This window comes from Perca flavescens, chromosome 2 (genome assembly GCF_004354835.1).
Source record: "Perca flavescens isolate YP-PL-M2 chromosome 2, PFLA_1.0, whole genome shotgun sequence".
NCBI classification, from domain to species: domain Eukaryota; kingdom Metazoa; phylum Chordata; class Actinopteri; order Perciformes; family Percidae; genus Perca; species Perca flavescens.
In genome coordinates, this window is record NC_041332.1 from 37,635,567 (window position 1) to 37,660,697 (window position 25,131).

Genomic DNA, 25,131 nt, shown 5'->3' on the forward strand with positions numbered 1-25,131 from the left:
CAACAAAAACACAGCACAGCAGTCTCTGAACTCGCGTTGGGAGTTTCGTTGAAGTTGGATGTAGTCCAGTTTGTTTAATGAGCGGACACTTGCAAGCAGGATTGGTGAACAGGTGGCTGGCTAGCGTTAGCTTTCCACCGGCACACTCGTTCAACGCTCTCCGCTGATGAGGTCTCCTCACCGGCCAGAGGAATCGAGCACCACCGCTGGTCTCCGTGCAGGCAAAGCTTGCGTAGTGTGTTGAGTATTGCGTCCGTAATAAAGTGTCCTGCATATTCTCCGATGTGTTCCAATGTATCCCAGTGGTACACGTGTGTGGTAGTTTGAATGCACATAATTGTTGTTTTAAAATTTCCGTCCGGGATGAACAGTTTCTGCTCCTCCTGAGAAGCTAAGCGAGGATTCAAGATGGCTGACACTCGTTTTTCCTCGGCAATCGCCGGAAAAAGCCGACAGTCCAACCCCCTTTGGGCTATGCGGAAGTGGCTCCTAATACAGGCTGTAGTCTTTTGCCTCTGGGCAAAAAAGCCTCAGATGACGCAAAAATCGTCATTTTGCGTCATCTGAGGTTTGTTTCCAGACCCACAATACAGAGATCTCCCCTCTCAGGGGGACATGAGGGAGGGAAGCATGGTCATTCAAAAATACTACCAGGTTTCTACTGATACAAAACTTAATGCTAATCGGTGAAGTTTCCCTTTAAATAGTGTTGGTGCCACGCAAACTCATCTGTGCATCATAGCATCTTTCCTAAAATATCAAACCTGGCATACAACATAAATTCAGAATTTTCTTTACAATTAGCTAAAAGCCATCAGAAGTGAAACATTAGCCCTTTAGCCAGGCTATTATTCTAACAACTGCTGGCTCTGACACTTTGTCTCCAGCTCTGCTAATGAAGCCTGGCAATGCAACCTTGCCAAGCTAACAGTTGTTGGCTTTGACTCCTATTTGAGCCTGGGTAAGTATTCAGCATGGGGCTAACTGAGCCAAGCATCAAAGCGTTTAAAGGCACAAAGAGTGTGTGTGTGTGTGTGTGTGTGTGTGTGTGTGTGTGTGTGTGTGTGTGTGTCTGCCTCTTTTCATGACTAACAATATGTAGCAAGTGATCTGTAGAATAGTATACATATTAGTGTTTTGACATGTAAGTACATTCACTGTGTGTGTGTGTGTGTGTGTGTGTGTGTGTGTGTGTGTGTATATATACACACAGTATAGTACATGTATAGAAGTCACATATAGATGGGGCAATCAGATGTTGTAGTTAAAGGGCACATTCTCTATGGAGCAAACACAGTCCCATTGCTAATGTGGCCACACTGGGCACATCTGTTTGTGCCTACGTACATGTGTGTATGTCTTTGTGCATGCATGGACATACACATATGGATATTGTGAGATGTGTATTTTTGTGTTTGCATGAATGTGCTCTTCAGACTGACAAATGTGTGCATATTTCCGTGCACATGCAAATCTGTCTGTGCCATATGTGCCTCCATCTATATAAGTGACTTTAAAATTGGCACAAAATCCTATACAGAGGCTGTCTGAGTTGAACCATTTCAAAGAAATGCCATCCTTCTAAAGTGGGCCTGTCGACATATGTTACCACTCACGCAGCTAATGGCTTAATCACGACACTTGTCATCTGTGGGCCTTGGCAGTTTGGTGCTACCGAGCCTTTCTTTCATCTTGCTCACATTGGCTGGGAAAACACAACTAACAGCCAACAGAACAAATTACAGCTCAGTAACTTCGTAATATGTCAGAAATAGACGAGGAGGACACTAGGCTTCATAAGGTAACAGCTGTCTAAGAATAGGTTTCAGAGTTGCATGACAGAATTCTAAGATAGCGTCACTGATTTGAAACAACTAGGTTCTCATTAAAGAAATGTGAGACTGCATGATATGTTTTAGGGTGTAGGATGCAATTATATATATATATATATATATATATATATATATATATATATATATATATATATATATATGTGTGTTGCCTGTTAATATCACACTTCCAAGAGAATTAACAGGCAAAATAGTTGGGCAGATAATTACATTTTTTGCACTTTTGTGCATCTCTTTAGTGTGCATGTAACCTCTCAATAAATCGGCTGCCACTGCAAAGTCTCCTTAGTCAACACAGAGATATAATTGGATAATAAAGTGTGTATAGATGATTACATGTGTGTTTTCCATGTAAATTAAAAGAAATATATATATACTGTATATATATACTGTATATATATATATATATATATATATATATATATATATATATATATATATATATATATATATATATATATACAGTATATTTACAACACTCGATTACAAACTAAATCACATCTAAATCACCCCTGGATTTAAGCCAGCTATCTAATAAAGCAAGACGTATCTGTATGCGTGTGTGTCCGTGTTTGGGGGAAAGGAAACCTGCATGTCATACGCAGACGCCACATGCAGAACGCTTTACAACAGCAGGGGGTGTTACAGCCTTTGACTCTTTTCCTGTTTCCAAAGTTAGCTATATGATTGCTAGATATACCAAACTTACTTTTCTTCCCTTTCCTGGAGCACGAGCGGATAGCTGAAAGGAACGTTGCGACTGTTGTTTGGAATAAGTGAAAAAAAAGTGAAAAAAAGGCCCCACGCTTTTCAGTGTCTATGGGTGGGTCGAGTTAATTAAGTCTGCTGCTAACTTACAACACTAATACATTAGTGTAAGTAATTTTGGGGGACAATTTGGTTTTGAAGAATTCTACAAGCAGCAATACCATAGGCCAAGCAATTGGCTCGTTCCAAACAGGCACATTTTCAACGGGCACTGTACTAGTACTAATAATTGTTAAGCTCATTACAATTCTCACAGTAAAAATCCCATGAAATCCTATCCATTTCAATGTGGGACATTCATTGACTGATAAACGTGTAATCCGAAGGTGAGCCTGCCTCTTCTCCATCTATTCAGCTATTAATGTACTTCTCGAGTCTCCTTCAAAATCTGCTGCATCTGCAAAGACCCTCAAGCCATTACACCAAAGTGGATGCCCGTATTAAATAGGTGGCTTCCTGAATATAGATTAATTCATAACTTCAAAGCCAGTCAGCAGCCAACTCAACCTTGATGGGCTATTCTGACTGGGGCTGCTATGGTAATGAGAATGGTATACCTGACTGGCCTGATATAACATTCCCTAAGCATGGTAATGCAATACTTCTTTTCATAATAGGGTAGATGTGCTGTAGCTGAGCTAAGTAACTTAGTTAATATTCAATTAGGCTATACGATACTTACCCGTTTTGTTCAGCAACATAATCTTTACATTTGTACACCCCTTTTATGATTTTTTTTTTAAGTGTAAATGCAATCACCATAAGTAAAAACCTGACGCTAGGCTATAATCAAACTACACCACGGTCGCATGACTACGTCACCAACGCTAGCTGCGAAAACTGAAGATCTGAACAAGTACGTAAGCTAAGCAGCCGAACAGGGCTATGTTATAAATGAATAACTACCATACTTATAGCACTAGCTAGCTCTGCACTGCAATAAAAGAACAAGCCATGTCTGGGACATGGAGTTTTAGCCTTTGTGTCGCTTTTAAGCACTTCTAATCTAATCATTTATGTGGTGATCAAGTGCATATTATTTAATAAGACCCCTTTATGGCGTTCTTGCTTTAAAATGAGTCAGCTGTAAAGATTAAGAAATCAGCCGGGGACAGCGTTGTCATCAACTCATGGAGCTAATGTTGACTAGCAAAGTACTGCTGATAAAATCTGCAAGCATTACTTGTCATTTCAGCCAGCAAAATCAATGGTTGCCAGGTAGAAATATTAAAATAAAAATTGGAGTAATCAATCTGCACCGCTATCATTGTGCTAGAACGGAACGCATACAGGCGTAATAGCAACTATGCTTAAAAAGGCAGTTAGGTAACCCAGTGTTAGGCAGAGAAATGTCTTGAATTAATATCTTTGATTTGCTGGCTTATTAAGATATATTTATCCTCATTATCCTGTGACACAGCCTTATGCTGACAATAAATATTTATCATGCTATTATTAAGTATCATAAAAGAATAAATAACCCACAAAGTATCATTTTTGACAACCTAATGTCTACTGGCTTTTTATTTTGTAGGAATAGAATACTTGCCATTTGACACTACTTTTAGGCTTATATTTTATATTGTCACATGAGGCCCTGGATTGTCACTGAAATGTGAAAAAAAAGCTTTTTTTGGTCACGGAAAAAGTTTCTGTTCAAAACTAAAGGTTATTGCTTGCTGCTCTAGTCTGACTCTATGTGTTCAACAGTTACATGTGAACCCTTTTTGAAAATATGAATGGCAGAGCCCACAGGACACAAACATCACACACATACACTTTCCAAAAATATACCAAATGACAATTATAACACTGATAACATGAAAAGTGCTTGGAGAGGAGACATACCAGCTGCAGCCAGGCATTTGTGATCATCACCTGGTTCTTTTCATCCTGGAGGGGGAACAGGGGAGGAGAGAGAGAATAATCAGCAGTGAGTAGACAGCTGTAGACAGATAGAAAAGGAAATTATTCCGCAGGGTGAGAGAGAACAAAAATACTGCATTTAAACATAAAGTGAGATTATAAAACAGATTGGCAATGAAGTCAAACTGCAACCCAGATAACTTAGAGCTGGCGTGCTCTCTGAATGACAATGATGCACTCAGCTTTTTTTCTTTTTACAAGATTCTTGTAATGTAAGAAAACATGTCATGTTTTGACATAAAAAAAAATGAATAATAAGGAAAAAAAAGAAATAAAATAGGACAAACTGCAATTTGCACAGGAAATTGACGGTGACACTGAGCAGAAAGGATGTGGCTCTTCTTCTAAAGACATGACTTAACAGAAATTTCTATCTACGTCATGAAAACAGAAATAAACCGACTCAGTGGCTCCAGCTGCATTTTACAGTATATTACCGGGAGTCAGTTCATCATGGTCAAATGGCCAGAGAGAGAAAAAAAAGGGGGGAGCGTAGATATAAGGATGGAAAAATAGTAAAGAAAAGGAATCAAGAGTGACAGAGAGAGAATCAGAAGAGACAGAGGCTGAGATAATTCATGAGACGGCAAAGAGAAAAAAAGATAGAAAGAGGTCAGAAGTAAAGCCACAAGGATAAGAGCAAAAAAAAATCTGAGCTGGGAATGGAGTCTGTTTTGTACAATCCTACATGACAGCGACAAGTTTTGCTTCTTGTAACACACTGGTACTCTGTGTCTGACGTATTTCCTTTCCTCTTACCCCTGAAAAGTCTGTTTCTTCACAGATTAGTCCTTTTTTTACTTTGATTCATCACACTATCTTCTACCCATGACTCAAGCTTTAAAGTGGTCATATTATGCTCATCTTCAGGTTCATAATCCTATTTTGAGGTTGTATTCGAATAGGTTTACATGGTTTAATTTTCAAAAAACACCATATTTTTGTTTTACTGCACATTGCTGCAGCTCCTCTTTTCACCCTTCGTTCAGGTCTCTGTTTTAGCTACAGAGTGAGACATCTCACTGCTGTAACAACCCAGTCTCACGTCAGTTCGTGATGGCATTACGAAATTAAATCTATTAGAACGTGATACCATTACGTTATTGTGAAGATTTATGTGTTGGGGTCACGTTTTTTAAACTAATGTATTTCAATGAGAAGCATCTTACGTAATCACATCACGAAACTTTCTGCCACTCGGCTGCAGCAGAGAAGCTGGATACAGCTTTGATATTTTTTTTGGGATGGGGAACACACTGGTGTTATTACGATGCATAACTTACTGGAACAAAACTGAGCAACGTGTTGTTGCTGGTGACAAAACTACTAATTATATATATTTATTACATGGCTTTTTTTTTATATTTTAACCCTTGTGTTGTCCTTCAACAACACAAGGGTTATGTACTTCCGTTTATTTTGTTGAGAATTGCTCTCTAAACCCTGTCTCTTGTAAAGTAAATAAGAAAGTTTGTTTCTACAGCACATTTAAACACAGTTTAAGCTGGCCAAAATGTTGTACAAACAAGCACTAAGGTGCTGTATTAACCCTTGTTTTGTCCTTTGGGTCACAAGGACCCGAAGGACCACACAAGGGCTAATGTACAATGCGGTCTGCTATTTTCTTGATAACAGACCGTTGCTAAGTATAACTCACCGTTGCCATGCATAGCAGAGCGTTGCCATGGACGCAGTTCTGTTCCCTCCGGAGGAGAGCTATCAATAAATCCGCTAGAAGAAGATTGGCATCGGGGTCCTGATCCCCCCGTCGTTGTTGTATTCGCTATAACAACGCTCTACATTATCCCTTACGTACATTGAAGCGATACTGCCGTTATAGAGTTTCGTGATGTGATTACCTAAGATGCTTCTCATTGAAATACATTAGTTTAAAAAACGTGACCCCAACACGTAAATCTTCACAATAACGTAATGGTATCACGTTCTAATAGATTTAATTTCGTAATGCCATCACGAACTGACGTGAGACTGGGTTGCACATGCGCAGTAGCTAGGTAAGGACCACATCAGCTATCTGTTTCTTTCTACAACTTCAGTAGTACAAGGCAGGATTAGCCGGGAGACTTCCAGCACTTCCAACTTTGCGAGAACAGAGACATGTAAGTAGTTCTTTTGTAGATTATGGTGAACTAGTGTGTGTTGTAGCCAGTGGTTAAATTGACTTTTGTAAGGAGCCCTTACTTACGGGGAATGGTCGTTATTCAAAATCGCGCTGTAAAATGACTTAATGTGTTTTTACACCAAAGGGGCTCTTTTTCCAGTATCAATATAGGTAGGGTTGATTAATTATTCAAACAAAGAGAAATACTTTACAATTCACTTACTTTATTATTATTTTTTACCTTTTATAGGCTAATGTTAACGGCAGGCAACGGATTTCACCCTCAGAAAATGTATCAAATCGAACATGTTTGAAAATATTGGTATGCAAATATGTAAACATCTTTTTAAACAAGAAAATTATGTTGATTTAAGAGAATCAGAAACCACTATTATAGCCTTTTTAACAGTGATTGGCTTGCCCAGCTTGTTAATAGCCAGTGTATGTTCATTTTAGCTACCAGTTTTTTAGATGGCACCAACATTTGGTCTAATCATAACTGGCCTGGCAACCCAAAGGCCAAGGTTTTGCTTCCAGATTTGTGTTCTGACTTATGATGTGGGGGTCTGGGGGTCCACCCCCAAACATTTTTTTTAGCATTAAACACTTCATTTCCTGCATTTTGTGAATTTTATGCACCTATTTCTACCTTTTTCTGAATAAATATGCCTGAAATATCTTTATGTAAAGGGAAACATTACAATCCAAATATAAAAACATAATGGAAAATATTGCAGTAAGGCTGTCAGGCATTCTGTATTGCTTTCATCTATTTATTCTCCTTTAGATCGACTTTTCTAATTATGAGTCAGCACACATGTAGCTTAGGCATCATTTATTCTTCCCTCTTTTGCATCTTTTGTTAGGGAAGTAGCCTAACCTCCGTAAATAAGATGACAATTATTCACCTCAGTGATGCATTATTCATTTAATAAATCCCTCGACTGTAATATTTGAGATGTTTGAGCAAGATTTCTACTCATGTCCAAAACTTTGTGCACATTCAAAATATAACTCATCCCATCTGTGTTCTCTGAGTCATGATATTTTGAGAAAAATAAAGTTATAATAGGCTATTACAAGAATAAAGTCACTATATTTCAGAAAATAATCTATACCTGCACCGTAGTCGTAGTGTGCATTACGTGATTGCTCTGCTGATACGGTAGATCTCAGACCTTCTGACAGACACAGAGCCCCGTTTGAGACGTTTAGGAAGTGGCTGTACGCGCTCTACATCGGAGGTGGAAACCCGAAACTTCTGGCAGAAATGCACGGAGCACAAACGCGACATCTGCCGCAGCATGTCCACAGCAGAGCGCATCCATAAACCTGAAGCTGCACAGCTTTTTACAGTGAAAGTGGACACAAAGCGACGTCAGGTTTCATATTTGTCAGTCAACTTTTCAAAATACATTTGGGGCTACACTCAAAACATTCGGGGCTGAAGCCCGGCAAAATGTTTGATGCTGAAGGAGACGGAGCTGAGCTCCGGCAGGGTGTGTTGTGGACCTGAGGAGGCAGAGTTTTCTTTCTTATCACACACTTTCATTCAGTTCTCCCTTGTTTCATGCTGCTTTGTAATTCCTATAGGGACACAATTTCAGAGGTGGAACCTGAAAAATGAAACGTGTTCTCATTTTGAGAGACAGTCACAGAGGAGTGTGCTTAGATTGCACCTTAAGGTAGTTGTAGCGGGACGGGCCATATCAATGCTTTTTCAAATGCTTGGCAGTAATGTAAACAATGCACAATTTGTAGTTAATGGGTTAAAAACACCAGTATGGTCTATCTGTGAATAGAAAAGGTGTTCCTGATTAAAGGACAATTCCGCTGCAAAATGAACCTAGGGGTTAATAACATATGTGTACTGAGTTGACCGTTCTCTGGGATATGTTTTCATGCTAATCAAGTGTGTCTCTAGCTTGAAATGAGCTAGCGCAAACCGGTGATTAGCTTATAACGCTAGTCTTCAGGGCAGAGGGTAAAGTAAAAAGAAATCTCTATTTCTACACCACTAACAAGGCTCCAAATAGCACCACACTTCCATGGTAGCATAATTAGGGTCCCTACATGTAAACCGAAGCATTGAGAACTTTGTAAGTGTACAGACAGTTTATTACAAAGATAGATTATAAAGACAGTAGCGTTCACATATGTTATTAACCCGTAGGTTCATTTTGCGCCAGAATTGCCCTTTAAGGTAACACAGTGTATCGTATTTTCAGCTGCCATTACATGAAATCAGATTAAAGTGCATAAGCCTTTCTTGAACTGCACTTGTTTATAGGTCATATCACAGAGTGAGTGTTGAGTCTGATGATCTCATTTTTCATTCAGCCACCTCCGTTTTATAATCTCATATGGGGCGGCTGTGGCTCAGTGGTAGAGCGGTTGCCTGCCAATCGGAAGGTTGGTGGTTCGATCCTTGGCCCTGCAGTCCCATGTCGAAGTGTCCTTGGGCAAGACACTGAACCCAGAGTTGCCCCCGATGCTGTGCAAGAAAAGCGCTATATAAGAACAGTCCATTTACATTTACATGGAGGATTTGTAAATCCTTATTAAAGTGATTCATAACTGCTTGTTCTAGAAATTAAGGTGACACGAATGGAGACTGGAAACCGTCATCAGCACTCACCCCCATTGCCAGTTTATAGCTAAAACTAATGCAGGCTAATTCAAAAGTCCTGCAAAAAAATAAATTCTAAGAAGGTTATGTTGTCTTTGCTACAGGCAACTGTAGCAACTGCAGCTATTCAACTAGCTAAACTCTTTCTGAAAATGACGAGTTGAGTCGTAGTAAGCTTCTCAAGCTGTTTACTGTGGCTCTTTAAATCATGTCACAGACAGAAGAATGAAAACTGTAACAAAACAAGATACAAATTGTTTAATCTTATGTAAATATATGTAAATAAAACGTTTTTAATTACAGTCATCAAATCCCCTTTTACTGTAAATATACATCTTAACATTTACATTATAATTAAAGAAATGAAATTATCAACTTACGACATTGCCTCTGCAGCATTTACGATGTGGATTGCAATGGATGACGAAAGCATGTTGGCTGATTCTACCATCTTTCTCTAACCACTAACAGGAAACTAACCCCTGACCCTGGAACTCCTTAGGCATTAAACCATTTCAAAATAAAAGCCTATACAATATAATGCCTCATGCCTAAAAGGCGACACACTCTCCGCCTGGCCTCAGTGAGGTCACTAGTACTACTAAACTAGGAAATGAGTGTGTTTTAGTACATCAGTCCTTAACTAAAAGTAAAATGACTTCCGAAACTGGCTTGAGGAAAGTCTTTGAAGATCCCTGAACTGTGGTCCTTAATTCCACCTTCCTCACTCTTCCATCTTTTCCAGGAAAGGTCTTTTATAGCCGTTGGCCAGTGGTTACGGGCTACTTGAGTGTCTTTAAGAAGGACAATGTCTCCCTCAGGAAGGTTTTGGTAGGACTTGTGCCATTTCCTCCTGCAAAGCAAGGTGGGCAAATACTCACGACTCCAACGATTCCAGAATCTGTTGGCCAGAGATTGAACTTGTCTCCACTGCTTTGTGAGGAGGTCCTTGTCTGTGAAATCCCTAGGTGGGGAAGGGACTCCCACTTTCTGAGTTAGGAGCATTGATGGCGACAAGATGAATGGATCCTCGGGATCATTGGAAACTGGGATTAGTGGCCTCGCATTTAAGATTGCTGTGACTTCTGCCATTAGGGTACACAGGACATCGTGGGTTAAGCAAGTGTACTGTTCAAGAAGCATTGAGTCCAGAATTCTTCCATCCCTTACATTTGTCATTCCAGTTGGATGGTTTTTGACACCTTGCAATATGTATTAGGAGTGCAATGGCTCGAACAAGGGTCTTGAAGCTGGAGAACCTTTGAAAGTGTTCTGAACTGAGTCCTTTTTCTTTGAGCTGTGTGGCATAGCTCCTTACTTCTGGACGGATCTCTACATCCATATCTGGTTTAATGAGATTGAATGACTTGACTAGTTCTGGTTTGTTGGAAGTTTTGCAGAGGAAGTTGGGCCCTGTAAACCACGTTTCTGGCAGACGTGAAGCAGGAACTGACCGCAATGCATGGTCAGCAGGATTTTCCTCTGTGTGCACATAGTGCCATTGTTCAGGTTTTGTGGATTGGCGAATACGCTGAACTCTATTATGCACGTAGACATGGAAACGTTTGTTTTCGTTGTAGATATAGCCAAGAACAACCTTGCGGTCACTGTAGAACTTAGTTGAAACCAGCTTAACATCCAGTTCATCATGAATTAGCTCTGCCATTTCCACGGCCAAGACAGCTGCACATAGCTCGAGTCTTGGGATGGTTGGTTCAGACTGAGGTGCCAGTTTTGACTTTCCCATAACAAATCCAATTTTAATTTGTTCGTCTTCTTGTATGGTCTTCAAGAATGCCACAGCACCGATGGCTTTAGTGGACGCATCAGAGAACACGCAGAGCTCAGTTTTCACCGCTTTAGCTAGAGAGGCTGCTGTGTATGTCCTTGGTATGTGAAGGAGCTTGAGGTCCTGGAGTGAGTCTCTCCAGGCCTCCCACTTACTCAATTTGTCTGCGGGGAGCGGTGTATCCCAATCAGAAAGCTCGACTGTGAGTTCCCTGAGAAGGGCTCTTCTTTGGATAGTGACCGGGGCCACAAACCTAAAGGGGTCAAAAACACTGTTTACCGTGGAGAGGACTCCACGGCGAGTAAACTGCTTCATATCAGTTGAAACAGAGAAGGTGAACGTGTCCCTTGTTATCTCCCATAGGAGACCCAGACTCCGTTGAGTGTGTGCAGCTTCTCCACTGAGGTCTACATCGGTTATGGCCCCTGTACAGTCTTCTGGTGGGAAAACTTGCAAGACTTCTTTACTGTTTGAGGCAAACTTGTGTAGACGGAGGTTAGACTTGGCAAGTGAAATCTGAGTTCGGCGTAGTAAGTCGATGGCTTCCGCATCCGTTGGCATAGAACAAAGGCCATCATCGACGTAGAAGTGACGCTTAACAAAGTTGACTGTGTCTTCCCCATGTTCCTGGGAACCCTCTCGGATAGCTCTTCTAAGCCCATAAATGGCAATGGCAGGAGACGGGCTGTTGCCAAAAACATGAACCTTCATTCTGAAGTCTATGATGTCTTTGGTCACATCATTGTCCCTATACCACAGAAATATGAGGTAGTTTCTGTGATCTTCTCGTACCACAAAGCAGTGAAACATCTGCTGTATGTCCGCTAGGACAGCAACCTTTTCCTTCCAAAACCGCAACAGAACTCCCAGAAGTGAGTTGTTCAGGTCTGGGCCTGTGAGGAGCACATCATTGAGAGAAACCCCTGCATGTTTAGCGCTTGAGTCGAACACCACCCTGATTTGACCTGGCTTTTGTGGATGGAACACACCAAAGGTTGGCAGGTACCAACATTCTTCGTCTTCTGCCAGCGGTGGTGCGACCTCGGCATGGTTGTTCTCCAATATTTTTCCCATGAAGGCTACAAACTGCTGTTGCGTATCTGGCTTCCTACTCAGGCTTCGTTGGAGTGATGCAAAGCGCTGCACTGCTTGTTCCCGGTTGTTAGGTAAGTATTGTCTTGGTTGTCGGAATGGGAGTGGAGCTACCCAACTTTGTGACTCATCTCTGAAGACTTCCTTGTCCATAAGCTTCAAAAAAACCTTGTCTTCAAATGAGGATGCCAACCTGTTGTCGTTTTCTGTGTGATTGAAAACAGTTTGTCCCAACATCTCTCCTGTAACCTTGCTGGAGAGGTGTCTTGTCTCCCTGCTACAAGGAACCATTTCTTTGACTTGTAGGAAACTGGTGCAAGGTTGAAGGAGCGATGGGCAGCCATTGTCAAGCACAGCTGTCTTGAAGGTGCTGACTGTAGGCTTGTGTGCTTTCCCCAAGCAGACTTCTCCAACTAGCACCCAGCCAAGATCTAGGCGTTGGGCAAATGGGGCATTGTGTGGACCATTGATTTGTTCCCGTACCTTGTGAACTCTAATGATATCTCTGCCGAGTAACAGGAGAATCTTTGCTGTAGGGTCGACTTCTGGAATGTGTTCCGCTACCTTGCGAAGGTGAGGGTGACATAGGGCTGCATTTGGCGTTGGGATTTCTGACCGATTGTCAAGAATGTCATTGCACTCGATGAGGGGTGGTAGAGGGATTGTTACCCTGCCGTCGAGTGACTCCACCACAAACTCTTCAGCCCTACGTCCAGATGTTCCATTGTGCCAGAACATGTCCTCAAAAAATAGGAATATGGTTCACATTTGATGTCAAAAAGCTCGAAGAAAGTTGACCTTGCTAACGATCGGTTACTTTGGTCGTCCAATATGGTGTAGGCCTTGATGGCTTTGTCTGGTTGACATTTGTGATATACCTTCACTAAGCAAATCTTGGAACATGATCTGCTGACTTGTCCTCCACAAACTTCGGTACAGCTTGCGCTGACGAAGGCTTTGGTGTCACTGCTCTCTTCTCCCTCCCCGCCGTTGTGTGGTGAGGTTGGGGCAGCCCTGTCTTGAGGTGCAGGACCCGGATGCATAGCAGCGTCGTGGTAGGTGCTATCACACTCAATCATACTTAATCGTAGTTGGACAATCTTTTGCTAAGTGAGTAGTTGAACCACAGCATTTGAAGCAGATTCCTTTAGCCTTGAGAAAGGTTTTCCTTTCTTCTAGGTGTTTGGCTCTGAAGGCTTTGCATCGCCTGAGTGGGTGAGGTTTAGCATGTATTGGACAGGTTTTGTTTGGATCACTGGTACCTTTTAGATTGTTTGTGTTTGAGTGTTTTGAGACGATATCTGTCTTGTGAACTGAAATAGGGGTTTGGTTGCTTTTAAAGGAAGGCTTTTCAGGCCTTGCGGGTAAGCCACTAGTACCTTGAAAAGCAAAGCTAGGGTCATTCCTTTTCCATGCCTCGTAGTGTATAAAACTTGCGAAGAAGTCGAATGGAGGAAATCGTCCATTATTTTCATCCTTGTGCTTTGAACCGGCAGATACCCACTTTTCTTGAAGACCATAAGGCAGTTTTGCCACTATGGGTTCAATCCCTCTTGCAGTGTCCAGGTAAGACAGGCCTGGGAGGAAGCCATCCTCCTTGGCTCCCTGCACTTCCATTAACAGGTCGGCCAGATCACGTAGCTTTGTGTGTTCTTTTCCTGAAAGCCTTGGGAAATGATCAAGCCGATTGAAAAGTGACTTTTCGATAACTTCAGGTGCTGCAAAACATTCCTGGAGACGTTCCCAGGCCTTTCTGAGTGCTACGACAGAATTCGTCATGTGCACTGAACGGAGACGTTTGACTTGGTCACTGGATTCTCTACCGAGCCACTTAGTCATTAAGTCTAGCTCCTCCGTAGCTGTGAGGCCAAGCCCTTGAGTGGCGTTTATGTATGACGAATGCCAAGCTCGATAGTTTTCTGGTTTATCATCAAATTTATATAAACTTGAACTCACCAGGTCGCGACGAGTATTGTGCCAGATGTTCAGCTACGGGTGCACCATGGTTAGCTGCTGCCATGTAGTGTGGAAGGAAAGGCTGAGCAGGGTTGTTTGAGTAAGTGTTACGCATGTTTGTGTTTGCCTGATGGTCAGTCTCCTTTTGTGGGACCTGACTTTCCACTTTAATAGCTGAAGGCGATTGCACATTTTCCGAGCCATAGTTTTTTAATGCAGGGTTGGTAGTGTTATTAGCATATGACGGTTCTTTGGGACGAACAGGCGGCTACCATGTTGGAAGGAAAGGATTGCAAGAATATTCTTGAAGCGTTTCATTTGCAGGGAGCTGAGATACTTGGGAGCTAGCATTCATGGCTGCTTGCTTTAGGGATTTGGTACGTGGATGGGTTTCACCTGAGTGTAGGTTGTATTGAGACTGGACATATTCACTTGTATGCTCCAGTTTGTCTTTCTCTGATGGGCCTGCCTCATCCAATACAACAAAGTTGTCCATTGCATCTTCCCACACAGCAGCTTCAGCAGCTGCTGCCTCACGATAACTAGCAAGCGCTTCTAGCTCAGCATCTTTTCTTGCCTTCTCCAGCTGCAATTCAAACTCAATAGCTGCTTTCTCTTTGTGATATTCTGCTTCTCTTTCTGCTTTTTCTTTCTGTAGCTTAGCCTCTTTTGCAGCTCTTTCTAACTTAGCTTTAGCTTCTTGGTCCGCAAATGTAGCACGTGCTTTAGTTGCCTCCGCTTTAGCATGAGCACGTGTTAATGAGCCAGCTGATGAAGTTGAAGACCGTGAACTTCTTTTACTAGCCACTGAATACCTGTCACTTTGTTTACCATCCATCTTACCATGATATACAACACTAGCCTTCTTTGTCTTTTCACTATGTTGTCTTCGCTACAGTGTAGCAACTGCAGCTATTCAACTAGCTAAACTCTTTCTGAAAATGACGAGTTGAGTCGTAGTAAGCTTCTCAAGCTGTTTACTGTGGCTCTTTACATCATGTCACAGACAGAAGAATGAAAACTGTAACAAAACAAGATACAAATTGTTTAATCCTATGTAAATATATGTAAATAAAACGTTTTTAATTACAGTCATCAAATCCCTTTTACTGTAAATATACATCTTAACATTTACATTATAATTAAAGAAATGAAATTATCAACTTACGACATTGCCTCTGCAGCATTTACGATGTGGATTGCAATGGATGACGAAAGCATGTTGGCTGATTCTACCATCTTTCTCTAACCACTAACAGGAAACTAACCCCTGACCCTGGAACTCCTTAGGCATGAAACCATTTCAAAATAAAAGCCTATACAATATAATGCCTCATGCCTAAAAGGTGACACAAAGGTTATAATGGACAATATTTGTTGGATATATTTTAAAGAAGTGTTGATTTAACTTCATGCTCATTTTGGAGGCTGCAGTTTGTGACGATGTTGATCTGTATTGCATTGTATGCATTATACTGAGGTGTGTCATGTTTTTATTTCACCTTCATTGACGGAACAAACATTTCTGGACAAATGAATGCCTGCAAAAACATTCCAGTGCACAAGTGAAAAATCTAAAGCCAACTATTAGTCTACTACAAACATTTGTGCACATTTGGATCATTTCAGCTTTGTAAAAAGCATAGATTTTTATTTAATTGCATTTCTATTTAATATTTATTGTTTACATGGCTGTAGTTATTCAACCAAACCTGAATCTTTCAAAGACTAAACGATCCCGGTGATTTCTCAGCTCATGTTCATGAAGTGTAAGAGCACTGCTCCGTCTGTGCCTCTCAGGAAAGCAGGAGTCGTTCACATCTGAACATGAGTTCTTAAACGTTATGAACCTAAACAGGCCTGAGATGATCCAGTTAAAGGTATCCTTTGCAACAAAGTTATGTTTACATTCAGTGTTTCTCACCACATCACATTGTGGGTGTCATGACGTCCAGTAGTGGAAAGTAACTAAGTTCATTTACTCAAGTGCCGTATTTTAAAAAAATATATTATTTAATATTAAAATTATACTTCTACTCCACTACATTTCGGAGGCAACTATTTTACTTTTTAGTGCACTTTATTTTCACAGTTGTAGTTAGTAGTTCTTTTCAGATTTTACATTAAAAAAAAATTATAACGGGTAAAGATGATAAGATGAGATCAAATATATTACTATTGATTAAACCAATGGTTTCTAACCCCTCCCAAAAATGAATTTCAGATGTCCAAGAGTTGCTAGCAGTTCCACCAAAGAGTCATTTGCTCTGTTAATGTTTGAGGCCCAAAGATGCCTTTGCCGGCACAGTGCTACATGTGTAGCATGTTGTCGCTACCAGCTGTTGATCAGTGGATAGGGTGAAACCCAACGCAGGATAAATCACGCTTACTCACCTGCTTGCTCAGTGTGGACAAAACAGGGACCCACTCATAACATTGCTCCATAGTGCTACTAGTGGTCAAAATCTTCCCAGGGTACCTTTAACCCTCCTGTTGTCCTCGAGGTCAAATTGGACTCGTTATCAAAATGTCTATATTTAAAAAAAAAAATATGGGTTTCTTTTCCAACCAAATTACCGAGAAAATAACATGGATGGTTCCAGGTTCGCAAGTACAGTTAATGATCACTACTTTCATTGAATTTTGAGTTGTTTTATTCAATTTTATAGCATTTTGAAAAAAAAGAGTTTCTAAACAGTGTTCTGACTCAACTTTGGCATACACAAGTCTTTGATTATCCATCAACATACATTCCTCTAATATTCTAACATTCATAATTTCAGCTTTTTTGACTAAAAAATTAGGTATAATTTAAAAATCCAACGAGGTTTATTGACCATAATTTCCGTTTCCCACTATAGTGTAACACTATGGTGGTAATAAGTTGGTGTCTGTGGCGTGTATACAGTACTGGTGGTAGTCAGCAGTAAAAATAAAAAGCGACAAAAACATTGGAAAAGGGTTAAAAAAAAAGGGGACAAAATTGTCAGAAAAAGTGTTAAAATCACAGGGGAAAAAAAGAGTCACAAAAGTGTTAATTTTCAATTTTGAACCAAGAGGTCAAGTGCATGGTCGGCGGGGGAAGACAACACAAGGGTTAACTTTTGCAGATTTGAGCTTAATGACTTGTTGCTCCAGATAAATTTAAAGCCTGACAAACTGACAAACCTAGGTTGTGGTAGGTAAGTGTTTGTGTGTGCGATCCAGCTTGCAATCGCAGAGATTTCGAGGTTGTTGTGTTTTTGCTCTATTTTGTGCCTGACCTCGCTTTTGTGTTGTTATGTGGGATTTCGCTCAGCTACAATAGGGTGTATTACCAGCCCTGTCACACCCACTATGAACACTTTAATCTCCTCATAAATCTGCTCTGATTGGTTTTGGATAAACTGGCAATGGATTGATGGACACTGGCATTCAATAAAAGATTTCCAACTGTATTTTATTGTAATTCATCTGACATCCTATTTCCAAGAACAAAAACATGTGCTTTACTTTAAATCTCCATGTTCATTGTTCCAGAAATGGCTTTTCATCCATGCTTTATCCCCAGTAGGGAACAACAGGATCCCTACATCTTTTCTTTCAGTCTCGTTCAGAGGATCAACGATTCAGATCTCAGAAGATACTCATTAGACAAACATGAAGAAAAGAAATCAAGAATCATATTTCTAAATCCTTTATAGGCTTTCTCTAATAGGTTGCACTTCCTGAGAAACAGACCCTTAACAGCGCATTGTGGATATGCAGGATGAACAGGATGCCGTCATGTTTAAATGGTTCAACGGATGCGGTTGAATCTTCTGCTGCACCACAACAGAGAGTGGAGGCAACACAGCGTGTTTTAGCAAGCGCACAAGGAGAATGTCTCTCTACATTTACTTTCTCTCTCAAGGCTGAAAGAATCAAATGTAAACACAACCAGAAAACTGCCAACTACGTTATGCAAAGCAAAATTGATTTGGAGGAAAGTTTCTGACTGTGTGAAGTTTGTTTCTTTAATCCTTTCTCTCTTTGTTTCTAGACTTGCGTGTTTTGTTAGTAAAAAAAACAAACTTTATTATAACTCGTCACATACGCACATTACAATGTAGTGAAATTCTATTTCTGCATTTTAACCTATACTAGGTATTAGGAGCAGTGGACAGCTGAAAGCCTCCAGGGAGCAACTTGGGGTTCAGTGTCTTGCTCAGGGACACTTTGACATGATGCCGGAGGAGCCTGGGATTAAACCGCCAACCTTGTGGTTATGGGGTGACCACTCTACCGCCGAGCCACAAGCCACGCATGCCCTATGTGTAACCTTGGAAGTGATGCAGGATGTATTCAGGTCCTTTACTTAAAGCAAACATTTTGGGAAATAGGCTTTTTCACTTTCTGGCATTGAGTTAAAGAGGAGCTATGCAGTTTTGGCCATTTCTTCGCTATTTTCTCACTTTTTGCTGGCAGGCTTCTCTATAGAGCTCCCCCTCCAGCTTCGGAATAGATATTTAGCAGCTCCTATGTTCCTTGTGTCTGACTCCTCACTCGGTCAGTCTGCCGTTTCCTCTTTCTCTGTTCCTTCGACAATGCTCTCCTAGCTTTCTGTTTCTTTTTTGCCGGCTCAGCCGTGACGATAGTGTGAAAAACTCCATCGCTACCTTGTTCTTATAGCTAGCCAGTTCCTGGATGTGTGCAGTGCTGTGAAGCAATTTGTTACATCGCAAGACCTGATATCACGCAATACTTCCTGTCGCTGAGGCTGGTGGCTCGCCAGCTGAAAGTTGCAAGGGTGGTTTTTCCGCTAACAGGCGCTAGGGGGAAGCAAGACAACCACCATTCAACCCGAAAAAAAGTCATATAAACCATTCCAATGACTCCAAAGCTGTTCAGTTAAGGTAAATTAAGTTATAAAAACTGCATAGTTCCCCTTTAAGCCTCATTTGAACTGGATTTATTTCTCTAGAAGAAGTGGGGTGACTTTAACATTACCTGTGCTGGTCAGTAATTTTAATCTCATCCAGAGAACATATGGAGGTAATTTCAAACCCCCACCCCAGTAATAATTACAGCTGCAGTTACCTACTGAGTTTTTCTGCGAGATGAGCAGCCTTCCATCTTCCGCTATTTATCAGCTCAGTTTGAAATTTCACTTTTGTGTGAAAATGGAGGAAATGTTTCTGATACACAGAAACATCATATACTTGGGAACCAATAAAATGCTGGGGGAGGGGAATGAAGCAGCAGAGCAAGACCCTATAAGCTTATCAAACAGGCAGTGTTGTAGTTGAGTCACCAACGTTCAAGTCTCGAGTCCCCAGTGTGTTGAGTCCGATTCCAGTCACCATAACCTGAATGCGAGTCAAGTCACTAGTCAAGAGAATAGCAAATCGAGTCTGAGTCCAGGACTCAAGTACTTCATCGCTGTGAAATACTCAAGTAAAGCAAACGTACCTCAAATTTGTATTAAAGTACAGTGCTTGAGTACTGACATGTGATTAATTACTGAACCTTGGTTTCTTTGTAAGCTACATAAGGCACATGGTGGCCCTTCCCATACTGGATGGTGACCAGTCCTGCGCTTGTCTGTCGTTATCTGTGGGCATCGACCTGCCCCAGTTCCCCCGTTAGAGAGTTATCCAGAGCAGATGGAGGAATCAAAGGCCACATTACACACACACACACACACACACACAAAAACAACCAGCTTTACATTATTTACAACTGCAAAGTAAACAATGAATATGGTCTTGCCGGCTTATCCATTATGTATTGAGTTAGCGAACAATGTAGTTAGCAACACAACGCATTCTCATGAACGAGTTTGTATACTGTATGAAAAATCATGCACAGTTTGTATATCATACCAACTTACAACAATAATAACAACTAGCGATACAATAATAGCAAACACACACACACTTATCAATCATATTCAACATGTTTTCAACAAATAAATGTTTGTTTTTGGTCTCTATAGATTTATGGCTAATGTATGAAATTGCTTTACAAATGCAAGAGACCAGTTAAATTTTAAAAGACCGACAATGTCAGGCTACAATGGCGGACCCAAATGCACGACTCAGGAAACAAGGATAAAGGTGATCGGTTTATTGCTCCCAGAACAATGCAAGCAACGGTACAGATCCAACAGGCAGGCAAACGTGGTCGAAGAGACAGGCAATGGGTCAGGGTACACGGGGAAACAAAACAAGGGAACGCTGGAAAGTGAGTCAACATGGAGCTACAACAATCTGGCAGAGAACAAGTGAACACAGGTGAGTATATATACACGGGGGAAGGGAAAACAACCAGACACAGGTGAATAACATTAGGGCGGAGACAGGTAATCAAAAACGGCGGGAAACAAACAAAGGCAGGAAGACAAGTGAAGTGAATGAAGACACACAGTGGATGCAAAATAAAACAGGAAGTTCATGAAAACAAACAGAAAACACAATAAGAGCGGAGGCAGACGTGACAGACAATATCAGCCATAACTTAAGCAAAACACACTATTTGTAACTTCTCACCAAATTAACATTTTAAATGAAAATAAAGCACTAAAGGGGCCTCGTCACATTGTGTTACAAAAGCGCCATATGTTCTCTCTGAAGATCGCCTCGCCTCTTGTCTCTTTGTGTCCAGTCTGTTGTTTGCTAGCTCTAAGAATACATTCAAATGTAGTTTCATATGTGCTGCAGGAGACTTGCCCATATTAATAATAAAATGGGAATCCTTTATTACAGTCCTGCGTACGGCTCTTACCACCATATAGTTGTCTTGAGAAGACATACATGTCTTATGACAGGGCTGGCTCAGGGATGTGACTGGGTGTCGGCTTGTGTTTTTTGGATGAGTGCTCCGGCTGTGTGGTGGGGCTAACAGACAGGAGGTTATGTGTGGGTTGGAGAGAGGATAGGTGCATGAGATGGAGAACAGGAGAAAACACACAATGAAGCACATGGCGAACGCAGAAGGAAGAATCCATACAATGAAATGTGACAGAAACTCTACCCAAACCACAAAAATGTGGTTTTAAGAGCCGAGGCTTTGACATGAAAACGAGTGAAGAGCGACAGAGATAGGGAGGATTGTGGCCACGTTGAGCTAAATGGGGTTTCTGGGTATCTCTTTGTCGGTGTTTGTGGGTGTAAAATGTAGGACACGCGAATAAGAATAAGAACTGATTTTTAAACAAAGCTTTTCTCTTAAGAAACAACTTCAAATGTTTAAAATGAAAATGAAGAAGAAGAAACATTGGTAGTGTGTTTTGGCTTGGAGGGAGTACAGAAAGCGTTTAAAGAGATAGTGAATAGTGAATAGAGAGTTAGAGGCGAATATTATATCATATCTGTATGGGAAATATAAAGGCTGCAGCAGCAGCCAGTTAACAGAAAGACTGGAAACAGCTAGTCGGGTTCTGTCCAAATGTTTAAAAAAAGCTCCTACCAACTCTTCTAAAGCTAACTTAGTTAAGTGTATTTCATTTTAATAAAAACATCATGTCAGTTAGTCAGTAGTTATGCACCTGACTATTTCTTGGCTGAGTGCAATGACTTCTCAGAGGTTAAAGATATGTTCAGACAAAAAAGTGAATTTTTGTCTTGCAGGAATTTGACGTTTTTGCGCTTCGGTCTTTCTGCTAAGCTAAGCTAACTGTATTGATCTTCTCATCAAACTCTCAGCAGGAAGGAAAATAATCTAATCTAATTTTTTTCTTTCTTGACTTTAAGTCTGTTGTCTGTTGTCGCTATTTCTATATCCACGAAGTTCCACTTCTGGGATTGCTCCGGTGCCGCTGGAAATTCCGCCAGATGTCACTCTTTTTGGCCGGATTCTTCTTTCTTTGTGTTGGAATTCTAAACTCCAGTGGATTTCTGAGGACTCTGGTTAACTGCTCCTCAGATCTCCAGGGTAAATGCAGACAGCTAGACTATCTGACCAATCTGAGTTTTCTGTTGCACGACTAAAACAACTTTTGAATGTACACATGTTCCACCAAAACAAGTTTATTTAGCAGGGTCACAGTGGCTCCGTCCAGTGCTTAGCGCCTCCCAAGACGATTGTGATTGTTTTAAAGATATGCCAATAAACCAGAGCACGTTTTTCTCCCATCCCGGAATGCTGTGTGGATTAGCCAGACAGCGCCGCGGAGGAAGGTCTGGCAATGTGAGACTATGTCTAAGGTAAAGCACTTTGAATTACCGCTATATATTAAATGTGCTGTACACATAAAGTTGCCTTGTGTTACCTTGTAGGAAACATAAAAAAGTAAGGAAAATAAGCATTTTTTCCCAAATCCTTAACTATTCATAGTGATGAGAATGGAAAAAAAAACCAAAGACTGACTGAGTGAGGAGCAGCTCAGAAAGAAAATGGGCAAAAATGCGAAAAGGACATATTTCAACACTGAGATAGAATTTTCTTGTTGAATGAAAGAAAAGACTGAGGGCCTGTGGTGCAATTGAATAAAAAAGGATGGAAGGGAGAAACAAAGAAGTTGCTCTTTCAAAGATGTAAAGTCTCACTTGGTTGGATGCTGCTACTGGTAGAAAAACAGTTTTTAGTTCAGAGGAAGATAAAGTGTAGTAAGCATGAGGTGTGTGCATTTGCATACTCCACATTTGCTGTGGATAAATCAGATGAAATACCTTTAACACACACAAAATGAAAAATCCTGAAAAACATCCAATAGGCAAAAAGTTTGACAAAAGAGTTCAACTTAACTTTCTCTTAACTCAGTCTTTGTGCTGGTTTCCAAACGAAATTCCACACCCGTCCTCGTTTTTTCTTCAAACATACTCCATACCTTAGCCTTGCCAAAACACACACAGGCACACACACTCACCACATCAATGATTTGTAGCAGCGTGAGGCCGAGTTCCACAACAATGGGTGCAGAGTCGTTTTGCACGGGTCTTTCCAGACGACTGTAGTTTACCATTAGGTCTCGGTACAGCTTCCTCTGGTACACACCGCCATGGCAAACTGGAGCGAAAAGAGGATAAACAATGTAAATGGCAGAAGGATGATGCATAGAAGAAAAGCATCAGTTAGACGGATTAAAGAGAGGCAGGAGGTAAAGGATAGAACTCGTTGTGGGGTGTAAGAGATATGAAGAATAAATAATAGCCTTACAGGTTTATATGGAAGAGTAACAGGTGAGAGAGAAGAAAATGGAAGATAGACATGTTAAGTATAAAAAGAGAAATTGGAGCAATTGTGGAAGAACTAACACATTTAAATGCTAATGTCAACATCATCAACAGACACTCAATCAACCCATTAGTTTTAATAAAACATACTCAAAATATTCTGCCACACATTAATGCCTGTGATCTAATCAATGCTATTATTTCCAACATTGTTCCTGGCTTACCAAATCCCACAAGAAATCATGATAAAGTCACGCTATGTTAATGTAATGAGCACATTATGGACTAAGTGAACATTAATTGTGTTTTTGTCTCCCCTGTATTTATTAGGTCTCACACTGAACAACGAGGTATCCATCTTTAATAGGAAGGAATATTACAGCGCATTCCCTGATGCAAAAGTTAAAACCCAGTCGTCGTGAAGGTAGCATTTCTTCTCTTTGGCACAACACCGCTAGCATTGTTTGTCTTTCACCAATGCCTCTGTAAAAACACTTAAAATTAAGTCCACATCTTCAACCTCCTGAAACATGATTTGGTATTGTAACCTATTCTTATTATTTCAAAGCCCAAATAAAATGATTTTGCATCCCTAAATCCTACTCAATTCCTTTAGGGGCCCTATTAGCTTCATCAAAACAGATTCTTCCTGGTGTCCACACACACACCTCATTAATAGACACCCCCCGTGTTAGTAAAATGACCAAAATGCATGTCCCTTGTTAACCCTCCATCCCCCATCTCCATCCCCTAGTAGTAGAGATAGTGCAGGGGCAGAGGGGTTGTTTAATTGAATATGTTAGTCTAGTCTGCCTGACTCATTGATCCTTTATCTGACTGAGGTCTGTGCAAGTTAGAGTCTATGGCCCCGACCATGGCTCTGAAACATTAGTAGACTGTGTATTGATAAATCCATGGCGCTGTCCGTGGTTCGTCTGGGATCTATAATATAGTCTTGCTTTATAATAATAATAATAATAAATTTAATTTATATAGCGCTTTACATGGTACTCAACCACACAGTAAAACCAGCACATTAAAAACAGTGTTATACACTGTTAAACACTATAATGTATATTACATTAGTTCAATGCAGTTGTTTGCAGTTATGGTAAAATACATTTACCACCACTAGATTGTCTATCAGAAACTGTCCTCACAAGAAGAACAAATGCATTAATCATTACAGCAAGTGCCACAACACAACATTGAAGTGGCAAAGCCCACTAATGGCCATAGTAATGATGGGAGCAGAAGAGGAAAGATGGATGAAGGGGTGGATGGAGCATTGGATTTTAACATGGGAGGCTGCTGTTGGTTTACCATTTCCAACCACCATTCCCAAATCGTACCCAATCCACTGAACAGGAGTTCAGATGTGATAAGACTAATGACCACCTAGAAACTTCTTAGTCACAAACATGTCAATGTGCTTAAAACATGATCATTCATATATAAATATATTTATAATCCAGTGATTATAGAGAAGTGTAATTTGTTGAGCTTGCTTTAGTTTTGATGGTAACACTACCCAACATTTATAAGCAGTCTATAAACATTTAATACCTGTAAATGATTTATAATACACTATAATGTAGTAAGCAATTATAAGCATTTATTGATATGCCTTTTAAAAACTTCCTCTGTGGGCTCACATAAGTGAAGGATGGTGTATAAACAGATGATAAGTGACATTGTAGTAAAACACAGTTGTAATTATTTTAACTTATGTCTTCATAGAAGAACCTTCAATTGTTAAAAAGCACTGTAAATTGACTTTCACTTAAAAATGTCCTTGTATCAGCTTACAGCTACATTATAGTGTGTTAGTTTTGCTTATACATGCTAAATAGGAGGGATAATTT

General features: G+C 40.5%; 1 protein-coding gene across 1 annotated transcript in view; it reads right to left on the reverse strand.

Moving 5' to 3' along the window:
- Nucleotides 1-25,131, reverse strand: part of chrna8 (cholinergic receptor, nicotinic, alpha 8) — a 60,059-nt gene that overhangs the window by 22,542 nt on the left and 12,386 nt on the right. The window contains exons 2-3 of the mRNA XM_028603890.1: nucleotides 22,960-23,099; nucleotides 4,467-4,511 (exon numbers count right to left, since the gene is read on the reverse strand). Of these exons, the coding sequence (XP_028459691.1) occupies nucleotides 4,467-4,511; nucleotides 22,960-23,099 (185 nt within the window). The remainder of the gene's footprint in view (nucleotides 1-4,466; nucleotides 4,512-22,959; nucleotides 23,100-25,131) is intronic.